General features: G+C 37.7%; 1 protein-coding gene across 4 annotated transcripts in view; it reads right to left on the bottom strand.

Moving 5' to 3' along the window:
* The window catches only part of LOC103148113 (rap1 GTPase-activating protein 2-like), a 94,584-nt gene extending 79,862 nt beyond the window's left edge, over positions 1-14,722 (bottom strand). For 2 of the 4 annotated variants that reach the window (XM_016678983.1, XM_016678984.1), the window contains exon 1: positions 12,330-12,572. In XM_016678983.1, coding sequence (XP_016534469.1) covers positions 12,330-12,496 — 167 coding nt within the window. In that variant the 5' untranslated portion in view covers positions 12,497-12,572. Of the gene's footprint in view, positions 1-12,329; positions 12,573-14,693 lie in introns of those variants that run through there. The other 2 variants (XM_016678986.1, XM_016678985.1) reach the window with 2 other exon arrangements.
* Positions 14,723-16,190: the final 1,468 nt, after the last annotated feature.

The raw sequence follows: 16,190 nt of genomic DNA, 5'->3' as shown, positions 1-16,190 counted from the left end.
GGGGCATTTTGGCTGCCAGTTTACGTAGATAGTCAGATGTCATTTAAAACCGGAGATTAATTGTGAAAATGGAGAAAACTCATCAATTTTCTCTTTTTCCATTAGTAAAGCACTATTAGTGCACCATTAGTGCTGACCTTCACTAGAATTCAAACTAGAAATATATGTCATGAAGTTAGCATTTGTATTAGTGTGTGTAGTTGTTTGGGCCTCAGTTCTCTCACATGTCATACTCTCTTGACCTCCAGGACATCCCTCGAGGATCTTATAATACCGTAAACCAAGACTGAAATACAGTTTATGATTTAAGGTTTAATGTGAGGATCATTTATAAACTATACCTATTTGTCTTTGGGACTTAACTAATTTAAATGTGTCTTTCAGGACACATAAAGGCAGCTTCCTCTTTTTTTTTTCTTTTTTTTTGCAGAGTATTAATTTAAATATTTGATCTTGGCTCAACTCTAGTAACTGCCAGTGACGAAGATGAGAAGTGCAGAGACTTAATGATTGAGGGAGCCTGTTTCCGAAATAACACATTTAATATTCTAATGGTAATTAGGATTTAACTTGTATTTAGAACAAAATTAACATAAAAATTATAATTGCTGAAAAACAAAATGTCGGATAAACAGTTCTGGTACAATCTAACGCTTTCTTGATAATTTTCAATCAAATTATTGATGTGGTTTCCCTTTGCCTTTGAAATAAATACGTTTATTGCTATTGAAAGTCGAGCTCTATAAGCGTGAGAATACATGACTGAATGCCTCGTTGGTGTGTTGTGGGGTTGATGTGCACATGCACACACAGAGGAATCGGTCTGACACTAAGACTGTGAAGATCATTATGAGTAAAAGAAATGAAATAGGAATGGGGAACTGAGAAACTGCTGTTAAAAAAAATCAATATCTGTGAAGGGAGAATGACAAATCTGAATGTAGACCTCACTCTCCCTCTAGTGGTTTACAGGTGATAATGTTCATTAAAGTCCAACTGTGAAAGAAAATGTCAGAGGGAACATAACCCTGAAATCTTAATCATGAACGCAGGGTTTTAAGACCTAAATGCTTCTGGAATCATGGTTTTCTTCACTCTTAAAATGGAAGAACATTTTCATCGGTTGCCACTATATTGCGACTAAATTGCAAATTACAACTGACAGTACTTGTGCAATGCAGCGCACTACTGCAAAGGTTGGCATCTTACAACATCTTACTTATCATTTTGCATTAACAAGCTTTCTAGAGCAGGTGAAAATCTATATCAAACTGCTCAAAAAATATAATTTGTAATATTTTAAAACACACAAAAGCTAGTCGGCAGAGGAACGCAGCATTACCACATGATTGGACAGGTGCATTAAACAACCCAGATTATTGTGTCATTACTTTATGCAGAATTTAATTCATGGTGCAGTGTTGGGCTAGTTTGATGCATTACTTGGCATGAAGTTAAATCTAATATTCTTACCATATACCTATGAAAGATGAGCGAAATGACATTGACAATAAAATTGCAGTAAGATACCACTCTATCAGTATTCTGAGTGGCTCTCTGAGCCTGGTTTGCCGCTTGTGTTGCTATGTAGCGTCAGGCTGCATGTTGCAGACTCTTTCATATGGTAATAACACTCCAAAAGGGTTACTGACCTTATCTTTCACAAAACCCTGGTGACGCAGGTAGCATTACATGATGCTACAGTTTTTGAAATGTTACATTAAAAGATGGTGTCTTCTAAACTTTACCGGTTCTTAGCATCTCTTCTTTGGGATGCCACAACCCTTAAAGGAAATCGAAAGGACTTTCAGAACCAAATGTGCAAGTCCCGAGTTTTTTGTTTTACTACTTGTACACTTTTAGGCCATTAATGATCTGATTTTTATACCGTAAGCATAAGAACAGTGATGATGACATGTTCAGAAAAAAAAAGATGCGGATAACTGGGTGTTGATCTGTGAGCAAAGATAAAGACTTATTCATTGTCATCAACGTGGTTCAAAGAAAATATGAAGTGTGTTTAAAGAAATTAGCAATCTAAACTCTTTAGAGTGAGGACAGTTGTTGCGAAGTTTGATTTTCAAAATTCATTAAGAAGCTAAATGTGGAATTATTTTTAAGTCTATTAGTTGAAAGGGGGCAAAGTAGGTTACTTCACCCTTAAAAAAACAAACAAACAAACAAACAAAAAAACAGGAAATCAGCACTGTTACTGTTGTCTTTAGATGAATATATGTCAGAGGATATATGAACTGTGAAATTATACAATAGACTTTTTGCAAGGACAAGTCACAGTTTCTACAGTGCTTTGCAGATGTATTTATTAAAGTATTTATTATCAACAAATTTCATTGGAATTTTATGTTTGACTAACACAAAGTAATGCATGAATGTGAAGCTGAAGAAAAACAATCCATGCTTTTCAAAATGTTTCAAAAATAAAAGTCTGAAAGATGATGGATTGAGCCTTCTTTAATGTGACAACCCTAAATAAAACCCAGTGCAACCAATTGCTTTTAGATGCCACCTTATTACTAAAGCGTAGTGTTGTGATTTTCATTGTGACTCCAGATGCTCTGTGAGGCCTCAGGTTTTCTTTTAGACAACATTAGTGAAAACACAGCCTAATGAAGACCAAGGAACACAGCAGGTTAGAGAGAAAGATGTGGAAATGTTTAAAGTAGAGTTAGCTTACAATTCATATGACATCAATAACCTGGAAACTGAAATGGTATGGCATAACTACAAACCTATAAAGACATGGATGCTCACAATCTGAAGCAGCTTTAATCAGTGAAGCAACCAAGAGTAACTATAGTAGCTCTGGAGGAGCTACCGATATCATAGCTTAGGTGGAAAATATGTTTGCATCAAGGGTTCTCAAACTGTTTCTAAGGACATTCTTATAATCCTCAAACTGACAACAGTTTTAAGATGCATTTTGTACTCACTGTAGGAACTATCCATTAAAAAAATGCTCCCAATCTGTTTCATAGAAATGTAGACTTTATAGTAATTAAATTACATAACACATTAACAAGGGACACATTATTCAAGCTACAATTTAATCGGTGTCTTTTTTTCAAATATCAAATCTTAAAGCTTCCAAAAATGAACAGAGTAAACACTGGATCAATTCAATTGAACCTATTCATTCTTGGCCATCAGTTTAAATACTTTTAAATTGGTTTAACGTTAACACAATCAATATATTACTTATTTTGCCTCATCAAATATTTGCTTTGGGCTTTATTACATTCAGTTGATCCACTCATCACAAACCTCAATAACTTCCTGAATAAGTGTGAAAAATGAGCCTGTCTCTCACAGCACAGTGTCTCTATTCTCGGAGGGATGGATGACAAACGGACGCTCAGATCATCTTCCACTTGTAAATGAACCCTGTGCTTATTCTTCATTACAGTCAGAGTTAAAAATGATGATTCACAGAGGTAAAGGCGAGCAATATTTGCATAGCCTCAGCGACCATGGCAGTAATTTGAGAGAGAGACATGACTTGCCTGATGGAATCTGGTCCTCAGTGCTAAGTCACAGAATAACACCAAGAGCTGTTCTGTCTTACCATTTTCTGCTACAGCTGGTGAATCCCAGGCATCAGTGTTGACATCAGAGAAGTAAGAGCTAAAGTGCTCAAACAGGGACGTTGGGTTCCTTTGTACCTTCCTTTGTACATGTATGTTATCCCATCTTGCATCCTTCATCTCTATTGGTCTGTTTTCTTCATAAAAGCAGTGATTTTGTCTCTGACATAAAAAAGACAGAAGACCTTGGATTGAGAGGTTGAGGCTGATCAGTATGTTGAAAATGTTTGCAAAATATGCCAAGCTGGAAACACATTTTGAGTCAATGAAAAAGTGTGCAATATTGATTTTTCTTCTGTCATGAATTCAGGCATTTTATTTGTGCTGCTGAGAAAGTCACTCCAAAACGCTCTCCTGAGACAGCCATGGCATCTGAGTGTGACATAGTTGTGCGTCATGTCCATCGATCAGATTTCAGCAAAGCTGACCAAACTTGATTGCAAAGCTCTAGATCACACCGCAGCGGGAGTTGTGTTCAAGATTTGATTCCATCATAGATTTTTCATGCCTTTGGAAGCTAGCTACAAGCCACAATGCTTGCATTGATAGATTTATTCCATGATGCAACTCCATGTTTTTTGCCAGTCATCACTGCTGCACCGTCGACATAAATTACCAGATGGTTTTCTCTTTGCAACTTTAGAAATATTCCTGTAATAACCAATTCAGTGCGCGTTAGCTGTGCTCAGTCTTTACATGCATTCATTCAAAATCACTATAGTCTTTCAGTGAAGAAAGACTATAGTGAATTGCAGACATGTACAAACCTCGAGTCTGCAGTCAGCGTCTGTGAATGCCAGTAAGTCGAGACGAGTGTTATGTTTGATGAAAGCAGAATAAGAACAAGAACTCAAGATAAAAAGAAATACAACAACATACTGTTGAGGTTTGATCATGAGGGACTGACTCTTGTTTAACATAAGACCTACACAGTCACTAATCAAGAAATCATTACTGTTTAAACTTTACCTTTAATAATATAAAGTTACCCGATTTTTAAAGTGCAATCAGTAATACTTTATAACAAATTTATATCAATAATGATTTATTGGTTAATGTCAAGTTGTCATGACAAAGACATTTTGAATAATGTCAACTTTGTATTAAAAGTGTCATAATTTACCGAATGACACTTTATGACAACAGTCATAAATATTCATGAAGGCTTACTCATGTTCATGACAGGTGTTATGTCATGTTTATGAAAGTGTCATGACAGTCTTATTCAACCCCCTCCAAATAAAGTGTTACCGAATACTCATCATCTCTCTTCACTTTGTCCTCAAATGGGAAACATGCATTCACACCAAAACAAACGCCACATTTTCCGTGACCACAAGTGTCGGTAAGTGGGCTGAGTGACGTCACATCAACCAGTTGGGCAATGTCTTCAGGTCACTGTGCAGGCTGCTGCTCTGCTAAGAGCTTGTTAGAAGGACACACTGATGCCAACACTGCTCTGTGTGATCAGTGTCTTTGCAAGAAGCCAATGAGGTTTGATTTTTCACAACGTTCAGGCGGAATAACACACTGACTGGTATCATGTCTGCATGGTGCACTTTGTTTGAAGTTTAATGATGCACAGCCAAGGGCTGGTTTAATGGGTTTGCTGTGTCCTTTGTGATTCAGAAATAAACGTGATGAGTGCGAGATGTCAGAAAAAAACAGTATTTCTGAACAAATGGCTTTTATTAATCTCTACTCTGCACTGACTTGCTCTAGTACAGGTGTGATTGTAGGTGGTGGAGAAAAGTGAGAAATAAATTGTGACACAGAAAAATAAAGGTAATATTTAAACACCGGATCTCAAAGGCACACAAAAATATCATTTTTCATAATTCTTTAAGTGTCAGCATGTACATAATTTACTTGAGTCTGTTAAGTAGTAAAATTTTATCAGAACTTTATATAAATCTGTTTTATGCTGAAACAGACTGCAGCATAAAAGCATTAAAAATGTATGCACTTTAAGAAAGCTTCTTCTTTTCATCACCTATAGACACAAAAATTGAGCCGAATTACAAATGGATAAAACAATATTTATAACATGAAGTAACTTTCAGAGCTTGTCATTTCTTTCTTTTTTTTTTTCTCTCAGATAGTGTTAAGAAAACTTTTTGAATCTAATATGTCTGACTTCTGGTACATAATAACATCGAATATGTCCGAATGGCCAGTTGAATGGTTTTGTAAATATATGTGATTTTAGAATCTGTGACCAATGATTAGTCCAGAGGCCAGAATAGCCTCTTCTTTTTACATGATCTTTGAAGTTGGAAAAAGGTTTCATGATCCTCAGTCGGTGTTTTAAAGACTTTCTGTTTAGTGTAGAATGATCCAGTTCAGTTTTTTTACTCCTTAAAAAAAATAATGACTAACACAGAATGGGAAGCTGTGAACTAGATTGGAGCTGCTGCACCATTAACCACACTTCTGGCATCGATATTTTTCTTACAGTTGTTACACTGCAAATGGTGGGGAAACTCATCGATCATTATCGGGACACATGTAAATATATAAGGGACTGAAAGACTTTTTAGGAGGATATTTATGTAATGAGCAAACAGCTCATGACCTTTACCAAGTCTGCACGGGTGTATTATGTATGTAAAGTAAATCCACCACAGGCTCAGTAATCTAATATATTTTGTCTTCATAAATTCATGCGCCGTCTCAGCTTCCTCTTTCTCCCGTTTGTCTTATTTTGCTTTTATTCCTCTCCCACCTCCTTAATAACTTTCTGTCACCAGTGGCCATGAGACTCCATCCTAGACGTGATGTTGAAATGTTTATTACTTCTCCACCCGCCCCTTTCTCAATGTCTCCCCAAGTGTTCCCTTTCTCCTCTCACCACGTTGTAATGCATTTAACCATTAGACTGAGTCCCGCAGGGTGACATAAACTTCCAAAGATGAGAGAGAGAGTGTTTTGTTCTGCCTTCATTTATCGCTCCTTTGCCTCCCTCTGCCTCTCCCTTCTGTGTTTCTAATGCGTTACTCGGCTATGTGAGGTTTTCCAATAGGGCCGCTGAAATAAAGTCGGAGCTGATGCTTTGCCTTAATGGCTCCTGTCTCATCAACATCCATCACCATTGATCACGACACCAACGGGGGACGCACACAGATAAGCAGCACAGAGGGAGCGAACCTGACAGCCGAACGAATACCACATATTTTACCCAGAAGTGTCCTGGCATTACTTATCATGCAATCCACCAATCTGTGTCAGTGGCATAAAGATCCAGCACACATGAACAGAAAAACTATTGATTCAATCTCTTATGCGTTCATAAGAAATCATCTTGGTGCCAAAACAGCTAGACCCTTAAACAGCCTCTTTTCCCTCAGCTGCTGAACTGCTGTTCTTATAAAATAACATTCCCTTGTTCTATTTTTTTGTGCTGAAATGTTTTTGCTATGTAGCGATTTCCAGCCTTACGCTAGCCTGCAATATGAACTTTATTCTCTCTTTTTAACCTATGAGGCATAGCCTGTAATAATCAGTTTCCCAAGTGCTTTAGGACAAATATAGTCAACAGGATGGACCCACAATTCAGAATGGGGGGCATAAACGATAGGATGTCACATAAAAGCAAATAAATCAACAAAACAAAGATATTTTATTTGAAATTGTGCAAATACCATCAAAAATCATTCTCACCATGCAGAGCCATGCAAAAATGTCCAACTACTTTAATTTTTCTACATTTGGTCATGCTACAATGTCAAAATTCAATGTGTTAGTCAATGCACAGTTGTGAGGTAGAAGAAAAATGAGGTTGTAACATTTCCCTTTAAAAATAAAAATCTGTAGTGTGACCTAGTGCAGATGTGAGGCGTGGAGCTCATTTTTCAATCATCAGGGAGAACGCTTCGGAACTGACCTTTCCTCCCTTCTTGGTACCTTATATTTCTTCTGTCATCTTGTTCCCAGTGTTGTCTAAACCTTCCAATCTATTTTTATTTCCCTACGTCTGCCCCTAAAGTTATTCTCTCTGTTGGTGGATTTTAATGGAAGTGACAGCAGTGAGCCCACCCAACGCCCACTCTTCTAGATCTCTCTCTCTCTCTCTCCCTCTCTCTCTCTCACACACACACACACACAAACGCACGCGCACACACACACACACACAGAAATGAGTGTATATCCATAGGTGCAACAACAGACAACCAAAGATTTTGTGCACACAAAATGCTTTGTGTGAGCACATTCATGTTTTCATATAATCACGCTCAAATTTGCACACTAACATTAACACTCTCTAACTGATGCATGCGCACACACATGCACACACACACACACACACACACACACACACACACACACACACACACCCTGCTCCACCCAAGACTTCCACAGCTGCCTCCATCCCCCCTATGCACCAGTTTGTACTCCTCCAGGATACATTGATCAGAGTCAAACATCCAGTTAATTTACACGCTTGCTTTGAAGACCAACACACAAAAACGCTGTGACACAAACTCTGGATGAGAAACATCAACTGTTGGGGACATGCAAGCATTCAGTCCAGAGAAAAATTGTTTAATCAGGTTCACCCTGAGAACAGGGCAATTTCCTCCCCAGCATTTCATTTTCCACTTAATGGAAAACACACAAATCCAAACACACGCTGCGGTGGTTTCAAGCGAATCCCCCTCTGCAGCGGGGGACTCATTTGTCACTGTATCAGAGTTTGCATTGATTTCCTTACAGAAGTTGGTGCAGGAATAGGAATTGAGCTTATTAGATTCTAAATTAGAGTCAAAGGATGCGGATAAATCACGATAAGTAAGGAAGGAGAATAGCCATTTGGTGTAGAAGGCAATTCTTTGCAGTGCAGTTGGACAAATGAAACAGAGTTGGAACAAAAAAATAAAGGTGAGATTATGAACGACAATAATAATGGCAAGCAGAGAAGGGGAAATGAGGAACATATCTTGACATTAGTTGAATTCCAACATCTGTGAACAGGCAATTAAGTCAATGTGACAAACCCTGACTTCATTCAGCCTGAACGCTGCAGATTAGCCACTATCTGTCCACGCAGGAATGAGCAGCAAAAAGGACACCTTGATGCTGACAGAACTAGTCATCCACTTGGCTCTGCAGAACGATAATTTGTCAAGCCCTTTAGTCTGGGTCTGCTGTGTCAAGTGTCTCTTTTTTTTTTTTGCCTCTTTTGGTTGATGTGATGATTAAGGTGCTTTGATGTCTAAATTAAAACTCCAAAGTCAGCAGTCTCAGGCTGCACTTCAAGGCTGCTGCCTGAGCTCAGGACATTTTTTTTATAACAGCAGTATAAGCGTATTGACAAGCTGTCTTTGTGCTGAAGCAAAACGGTGACAGATTGTATAATTTCTAGTGCATCCTGTCTTCCCTAAATTACATTTCCAGTGAAGTAAACTGAAACAGGTGGTTGGATTTCAAATAACATTTCTGCTCATATAATCAGAAAATCTTATCAGGAACACATTTAGCGTCTTGTAAAAACAAAAAGAATTTGTAATACAGACAGGGAGAAATTATGAAATTATTAATCCATGGGTTTCCATTTCCCTGGAGTGATGTGACAGAGACCCGTTTCTTTTAGTCACTGGCCTCTAGGGTTGAGCAGGACGAGAAGGGAGAAAATAAAAACATCTCCAAAGCTTCTTGTTAGACAGTTTTAGCAAAAAAAAAAAAAAAAAAATAGACATCTTGGGGGGTGTCACCAAATCTCCATAGCAACCATTACACACTTTCCCTATTTCAACTGGTTGTTTGGGAGGGATGCCAGAATAAAGCAATTCTTGTCATACCACAACAACCTAAAAATGTGCATTTTGTTCAACTTTACTTGGACTTTAACTGGGAATGATTGATTTGTTCGGATGAGCTTATGAACAAAAATAATAATAATAAAAAAGAAAACTTTTGGCATTTCAAATAAAGATGAACATGTTTAAAAGGTCCACACTGAAAATGGGTCATCACTGGATCAACAACAATCTTTAGTAAACATTTCATTCCTGCTGTAGAAAACCTCTCAGGTTAGCTGAGGAGGAGTAAGAAAACTCTTTGTGGCAAAGGAAGGATTAACAAAACCACCGGTGATTTAAAGAAAGTTGTGTCCTGGAGAAAACTAAAGAAAAATATTCAAATCAAAATATGGATTTTATTTTATTACTTTAAGAAAGCATATAACTGAGTTCAGTTTATTTCTTTTGCTATTTCTTTACCATCTGGTGCTTTTTGAGATTAAGGAAATCGAAATGAAAAATTCATCCTTTCTTCACACAGAACACTATCTCTTCCTCTGAATAAAACCGAGTTGCCTTTCCTTTTGAACCTCATTATGAGGTCTTCATTATTTTACAGTGTGACAAAAACAATCTTAACTCTTTTTTAAATGATGTGCAGTTTTTAAAAAACATCTTTATTATTATTATTATTATTATTATTATTTTTTTTTTACCAAATATCCATTTAATTATGTTAAAAAAAAGCTCATTAAAAACGTTTTAGGTTGTGCATTTAAGGAGATTTGGTATAAAACCAGTCCTCGTCTGAAACTGGGAGCTCTGCTTGGGTTTAGATCTGATGACAAGAACAAAAGATTCTTCTTTATCATTTATATTGTAAAAGATTAGCAAAAACTAAACCAAGAGACATTCATACTGAAGTTTTATACTCTCCTGACTGCACTGAATAAAAGCTTAAAATATAAAAAAATGTTCTTCTGTGTTTGAGGAGGAGAGAAAAATGCATTGTTAGGCAGTTTGAGCTGACTTTTAGTAAATGGTAATTAAAGAAAATGGCATGTTCCCAACTTCCCAGTCTGCTACTGCTTACAAATATTTCAGACCAGTTTGCTCAGAGAAGAACTGATGGTGCAAAAATCCACAGAGGAAGAAATATAAGCAAAGAGATGAGGAAGGAGGTGCAGGTGTGACCTAAAACTGTATTTTTTTCTGTGTTTCATTTATCTTTTCAGTAGCATCTCTGTGTACAACTATTTGAACTAATATTGGATTTATATGACATAATACAACAATACAGTTTTGAAGTAAAGTTGTAAACTATATTCTTAAATAAATGACCTAATTGAAATGTGCATTTCTAATAAGCTTACAAACTTGTGTATTTAAAGAAAAGAAAAACGTAAAACATAATCTCTTTCAATCCTCCGGTATTTATGACAGAAATAATTTTGGTAATCCTTCCTAATGTGGAAAAGAAAACATTCCGGTCGCTTTAGTGTCAGATAGTTAAAGTCATTTTTTTAATCTAAAAAAAAAAAACAGGTTTTGACTGTTTTACCCAAGGGCCATATTGCCTTTTCTATCTTGAAGCGTTCCTTTGTGTTACACAATATTTCTTCCCTCAGGGAACAGTAAGTTCAAGTTTTTCCACATTTTTACTGGGGGTTGCAAAGAAATTCGTAGGGTCCTATTTTCCACCCTTTGAAAAATTGAACTTCATTCTACATTTTATTTATATGAATATGTATTGAACTATGCTTCTTCTTTACATTTTTGCTTCTCCAGTCTGTTTTCATTTCCAGTGTATAATTTATTTGCTATTTTTGTTCCACTGTAATCTTTAGACTTTATGTGTTTATTAAGACAAACAACTAATCGGTTCCGACTTCTGTCATTTCATTTTCCTTTAAGGTGCTTCTGCGTGAGTGGACGATGCTAAATGAAGTGAAGACAATTACAGTGCTGTTAAAAACTCTCTACTGAAGAGATTACAAGAGGACGTAAAACAAAACCGTCAGCTCTAATGAAAACAATTAACTCCCAGGACTTCAGCTAACACCAGATGTCTTGAAGGACGTTTAATGTCTGCTGTTATGAGCCTCACATTGCATCAATGGAATACTACCAGCAGTATCTATCAGTGTTTGTCCCAAGGCACAGTATCCAGTGAAGACTGCATTTCCTTAGGGGGAAACTCACACATTTGTGCACATCCGCAGTGTGCTGTATGTGCAAATTAACATGAAAGAGGCAGCCCAACTGGAAAATTCATGCTCCTGTAAAAACACACCAGCATGCAAACATGTCACGTTTTTCTCTTGCGTTTGAATGTGATTTTGTCAAAACATTGATGTTATGTTTTGGGGTTGATTTGTTGAAATATTAAGAATCCCTGATCTCAAACGCCCACCCACTCCCACACACACACACACGCGCATACACACATGAGCAAAAAGCCATAACTACATGCCCCCACCCCACCATCCCCACACCATGTCATAAACCGCCAGAGCATTGTAATAAGACATTGCAGCACTATTGCAGCACAGCGGGCAGGATAATTTGCACTCCGGTGGCTTTTACTTCTAACCATTTGCACACACACTCTTACACATGTCCACACACACTCAAAACACACACCGATAATCCACAGGTAGATGTTTTGGAGGATTTTTTTTTTTCACTAAAATTAAAATAAAATTAAGTTCATTTTTCATTCAATCTTGACCGTGCAAAGATTCAGAGCACACGTGGGAGAGAAAACCTGCAACTACTTCAACAAAAGCCTACCTCTCCAGCTGGAGAGTTGTCACTCTAGTCAGCACACACACACACGCACACACACACACACACTTTCAATCAGTCACTTGGCTTCCTCAGAGCTGTGGTCACCAGCCAACAACAGCACCAAAAAAAAAAAAAAAAAATCAACATTAACATCTTCGCTTCGTTTCTATTCCAGAGGAAACAAGTGTGAAAGCTTTACCTTGAGTCCCCTGCGGATCCTTTAGAAGCTGGACTGAACATCTCGCAGTCAGTGGATGCTGCAGCATCAGCAGAAGAGCAGAAAAAAGGAGAAAGAGATGGTGAGTGTGTATATCTGTGGGAAACAAGAAGAGAGAGGGAGAGAGAGTGAGGGGAAACGGAGCACATATAGGGGGTGGGTACAGCAATGAAGCACAGGGTAGGGCAGCATCATGAGATGAGAGACAGTGAGAAAATGTGTGTGTGCGTGTGTATGTGCGTGTGTGTGTGTGTGTGTGTGTGTGTGTGTGTGTGTGCGTGTGTGTGAAAGAATTGGAGACAGTGTTACCATGGAGAGGGCTACGCCTAACTCCTTTAAAGCCTTTTAAGGCCAAATGATGAAAAACAGAGGAAAAAAAAAACTGAAGTTGGGAGAAAAGAAAAGGGCAGGTTATGTTTTAGGCAAAGGCAGAAAAGGACAAACTAAATGAGCAAAACAGAGTTGGTGGACAAGGAAATAAATAAGGACAGAGGGAGGAAGAGATAAGGGCACTGAAAAGTTTAAATATCACAACCTGTGACAAGATGCATCGTTGTCTGACAGACAAAAACATCGCATTAGCCTCTTTATATGTTAATGTGCAGACATGGCAAAAACAAAGCACAGGCTCCATCAATTCCAGTGTTTCAATGTGTTATTGTGGTCTTAACCAGGTTCTTAGATTTAATGTTAATCTATCAAAACATGAAACAGATTCAATTGGTTTCATTATTTATTACACGAGTCTAAGCTAAAGTTTAGTGGTAGGTTCACCTTCAGCCCTAAGAAGAAAAAAAAAATAGCCTAAAACGTTAATTTCCACAAAGCTATTACACTTTAATGCTCTTAGTTTTCAGATTGTTGGTGTGAAACTTAAAAAAGATCCAATCTAATAACATATCCCTGCTTTCTCTTTGCTCTCATACGTACAGACGAGTGGATGGAAAACACTAGTGTTGTTTTTAAATACTTAGTACTTTGTAAAACATCCTTCTACTATGATTTCCCCTGCTAGTCTTGCAGAGTTTGTTCCTCTGAGCTCTTCACATCTAAAGACAGGTTTTAGTCATTTTTCCTTTGTAAAACAGCTCAAACTGAGTCCGAGTGTATGGGGGGTGTCTGTGACTGTCAAGTTTTATCCCTGCATTTAAATCCGGACTTTGACTGGCATTCTATCTAGCACATCGGTACGCTTTGATATGAAACATTTCATTGTACTGTGGCTCAAAGTTTTCAATTATTGTCCTAATGGGCAGTAATCTGTTGCCCCGCTTTCAAGTTTTTTCCCAGCCTTTAGCTGGCCGTCATCCAGACCTGAACTGAATGACAACTGTCACAGCATGTTCTATTGTTTTGGTAGGTTTGTGACTGTGTTCAAAGTGTGAGATACTAACCTCCTGTTGTTGGCCAAACAATGCTTCAAAGTTGAATTCTGTTTTTTACATTTGCTTTAGTTTTATTTTCTGGGTCTTGTTTATGCTTTTAAGTGCTGCAGGTGGCTGGTTGCACGAAAAAAAAAATATCTCACCACTACACCACTCTCTCAACCTGTTCCACATTTTTCAGATTCATAATTGTGGGGAAAAAAAAGGAAAACAAAGCTTAAAACCATGCGGTTTTCTATTTTTCATAAATCTGCACTACTGTGTGATGGTCTGTAACACCAAATACCAGTAAAATGCAACATACATTTAGATACATTTAGAGATGTTGAAGGAGTATAGATACAATTTAAGGCATGGTAAGTATTTTATAGCATGTGTTTTATGCAATGGGAGTTACAAAGGTTTTTTTTTTATGTGCTTAGCATGTTTTAAAGGTAAATAAACATCAAATATTCTGAAAATACTAAAACTATACACAGTGAACATGATGCGACTTTCTTCAGGATTGGTGAATTCACTGCTTTCACCTCAGAAGATTGTGCTGAAAGGGTTTAACTCTAAAGGTCAGTGACTCTGATATCTAACACACAGGGTCAGTGGCACACACTCTCAAGCAGCTAACACCATGGGATAATGGTTGTGTTTTATTCAATAAAGTGGATTCCCTTTTGCAATACAAAAACTATCAGTTCAGCTGCACATACACATGCATGTGGTTGGCATGTGACTGATGTGGAGCTCAGAGGCTACAGCTTTCCATTAATGGTTCTAAACAGAAAAAAATACATCAGCCCCTTTAAACTGTTTCTTATTGATTCTGTTTTTTGTTTTTTTGCCTGCAGCTCTAGCAACACGCATGGACAGAGAAGTCTGACTGAGAGAGGAAAAAGCAAGCGCGGATAGCTGGTTTAATGAAATCTTTCTTAATTAATAGAGAAAAGCAGAGCAGGTGAATACTCACATGGTGTTAGTCATTCTTTGTCCAAAGCACACTTTTTTTTTTATTTGTTGAATTAATTTTGAGAACGCTTCCCCCTCCCCATTCCCCCGATTTCCACACAGCTTAATTCTTAGGCCTCCTTTGTTCTAATTGGTCCAACTGGTTGGCGTTGTCTTGGAAACCAGTTTAAAAAGTGCTGGCTTGAGTTCTGCTAAAGGTTCAGATAAAATTAGCTGCAGTGACCATTTGGAGCCAGTATGGTACCATTTATGCAGACAGAGAGCAGTTAACACACAGAACACCATGTTGCTGAACAGTGAAATCATTTGTTTTGTTTTCAGTCAATAATGTTCCAGATCCAACGTTTGCAGAGGACATGAACTCAAACTTCTCTGAATAGAGATAATAATAAAAAGGACTTGCATGAAAGAAAGGAGAATACCCAAACCATACATTACTTGTACAGATTGAAGAACTATTTTTATGATCCAAACCACAGGAGTGTTGGCAGGTGTTGGATTGTGACAGCTGGTATCACTGCTACATGGTGTTTGCCATAGTAACAAGTCTCCCCCATAGGCCCAAATCTGTCTTATGAACAAGTGATGTGTCAGAAGCCTAGTCAGGGCAAGCTGACGGCACCTGCCATAGCCTATATGCCCAATTATTTATAGGCCCTTCTTTCATGTAGATAGTTTTTCTTGACATAATCAAAACATCAAACCCTGCAAGTGCAGTCTTTGATTTCCTTTTGCCTTCGCAACTTCCTGAATCTTCATTGCATGGCTTCAGCAGGGCATCAGTTTCTTCACATTTACCAGTTAGTTTCTCTTCCTTGAAATGAATCTCCAGTTCCAAAATGTCCCAGAAATTCCCTGTTGGATTGAGATGTGGTTACTGTGGAAGTCATTGGAATGAAGTGAACTATTCTGCTTGTGGAACCAGTTTGACATGTTTTGAGCTTTCTGACACGATGGTGCATTATCCTGCTGGAAGTAGTCATCAGAAGATGGTCACTGTGTTCATAAAGGGATGGAGACGGTGAGTAAAAAAAAACAAAACAAAAAAAACACAGGTAGTCTGAATAATTTAAAACATCGGTTGATACTAATGTCTCTAAAAGTGTCTGAAGAAAACAGTCCCCACACTATTGCAGCAGCACTGCCCATTTCTCACCTTACTAGTTGAATTTGAAATACTGGGATCAATGCTCATTGGAGGAAGCACCATTTGTAATTTTAGTTTCTGTTGCCTTTCAAGCGTCTTGAACTAGTCTTCACATTCTTTTCCAACATCAATACGACATTTTCAATCACACAACTGCTGCTCACTGGATGTTTTCATTTTCAGACCATTCAATGTAAACCTGAGAAGAGGTATAAATCATATAAAACTGCAGTTTCTTGAATTAATGGCACCCTGGGTGAGCCCATACTTCTGTAAAGATCAGCCATTTAAAATGCAGGAAATTATCTTCGATTCTGATTCAGAATAAAACGTAACGGCTGATGCATGTTA

The sequence above is a fragment of the Poecilia formosa genome, unplaced genomic scaffold (genome assembly GCF_000485575.1).
Source record: "Poecilia formosa unplaced genomic scaffold, Poecilia_formosa-5.1.2 Scaffold198, whole genome shotgun sequence".
Lineage (NCBI taxonomy): Eukaryota > Metazoa > Chordata > Actinopteri > Cyprinodontiformes > Poeciliidae > Poecilia > Poecilia formosa.
Note: the sequence above shows the minus strand (reverse complement) of the source record. Positions and strands in the feature narration are given on the sequence as shown.